This window comes from Notolabrus celidotus, chromosome 20 (assembly GCF_009762535.1).
Source record: "Notolabrus celidotus isolate fNotCel1 chromosome 20, fNotCel1.pri, whole genome shotgun sequence".
Taxonomy (NCBI): Eukaryota; Metazoa; Chordata; class Actinopteri; order Labriformes; family Labridae; genus Notolabrus; species Notolabrus celidotus.
Window position 1 is genome coordinate 28805261 of NC_048291.1, and position 1453 is coordinate 28806713.

At 45.6% G+C, this 1453-nt stretch overlaps 1 protein-coding gene across 1 annotated transcript in view; it reads right to left on the reverse strand.

Annotated features, from left to right (window-relative positions):
* Nucleotides 1-719: 719 nt before the first annotated feature.
* Nucleotides 720-1453, reverse strand: part of LOC117831738 (glutamate receptor ionotropic, NMDA 2A-like) — a 50734-nt gene continuing 50000 nt past the window's right edge. Inside the window, exon 4 of the mRNA XM_034710544.1 lies at nt 720-844. Within this exon, the coding sequence (XP_034566435.1) occupies nt 827-844 (18 nt within the window). The 3' untranslated portion in view covers nt 720-826. The remainder of the gene's footprint in view (nt 845-1453) is intronic.

Consider the following 1453-nt stretch of genomic DNA (forward strand, 5'->3'; position numbering starts at 1 on the left):
CTTAATAAGTGGCTGTCACTCATAATGAAGCAGCTCTCAGTGTGTACAGAGGAGAACCTCTGAGGTGCTGCAGCTTTAAAAAAGAAGTGTTGTGTGTTTAATCGGACACTTCCAACATGCAGGGACGCGGTTAATGTGTCTTTGAGGGGCTTTATTCTTTAACTTATACTCACTCTGACGCAGAGAAACGGGTTTGTGGAGACACAGAATAAGGAAATGAGTCTTGCAGCCGGCGACTGCATGCATGTGTTATCTGTATGGTAGTCAGGCTTAAGCTGCGATGACAAAATTCTCCCCTCCAAAGCTGTGATAGCTGTGTTATTCCCTGCGTGCGTCTTCAGTCTCTCGGTCGACGAGCTTATGTTATATATTTATTGTGGGGTATTTCTGTCGGCTTATGGCGGCTGACAAGAGTCGAGTCAAGCAGATCAGTAATTCAATTTGCTGCTGAGACACTCGGGTTAATCAACAAGAAACACAGAAAGAGACGGATGGACACTCTGGGAAAAAAACGCACACACATGAGTTGGACTGCGGCTCGCACACGCAAATCACAACAAGACAAACAGACAAGAGGATTAGCCAGCTCTGTTTGTTTATCCTCCAAAGAGTGACAATATGTCCGAGCGTGTACACACACACACACACAAAAACACATGTTGGCTAATAACGCCAGCAAATAGATGGTTTGAGAGGATGCTAATGTTGCAGCATTACAGCACTGAGCCGGGGAGGGGGGTGCTCGGTGCAGGGGCCCCAGATCGATTCCTTGCACACGGCTGTCATAAGCACGCTGAGCCGGGACTCAGTGTTATTAGAGGATGTCTCACAGCGGGAGCGGCTTCTGCAAAAACGGAGAGGGACTCTAAAAAGGCTGCAACATATAATAAAAAAAAAAGACTAAGGAGCGGAGAGGAGAAGATAAAATGAGGAAGAGGAGGCTTATACTCTCTGCAGCTGTCTGAGGCTAATATCACTCAACACACTGTGCTGCTGACTTTATAATGAGCAGGAGAGCGTCTCCTTCTAAAACACCAGTAAGCACTTTATTCTGTTTTTAAATGTGGATCTCAGTTTTCAGCTTGCATCGACACATTCCTGTTAGATATCCTCAGGATTGATCTTTACTCTCCGAGTGTTTGTTCACAGGCGTCTTTAATCTGTTAGCAACGCACAGCTGCACCGCTCATCTCTTCATGTACAGAACACAGGCTTGTCCTGCCCCGCCCCTTTCTGCTCCTCGCTGCCTGTGTGTGTTTCACTATCTTAATCAGTGCATTTATAAAGACGCCTCAATAACACAACCTGTGTTTAAAAGTGAACAGGTGAAGCATGTGTGGATGGTTGATTGTGGTGTGTAGCATATCATAATGATCTCTAACTGCCCCAACAAGCTGCATGAAACAACTGCAAACGAAGGACTATATTTAACATGAGATGTTGCTACAAGATC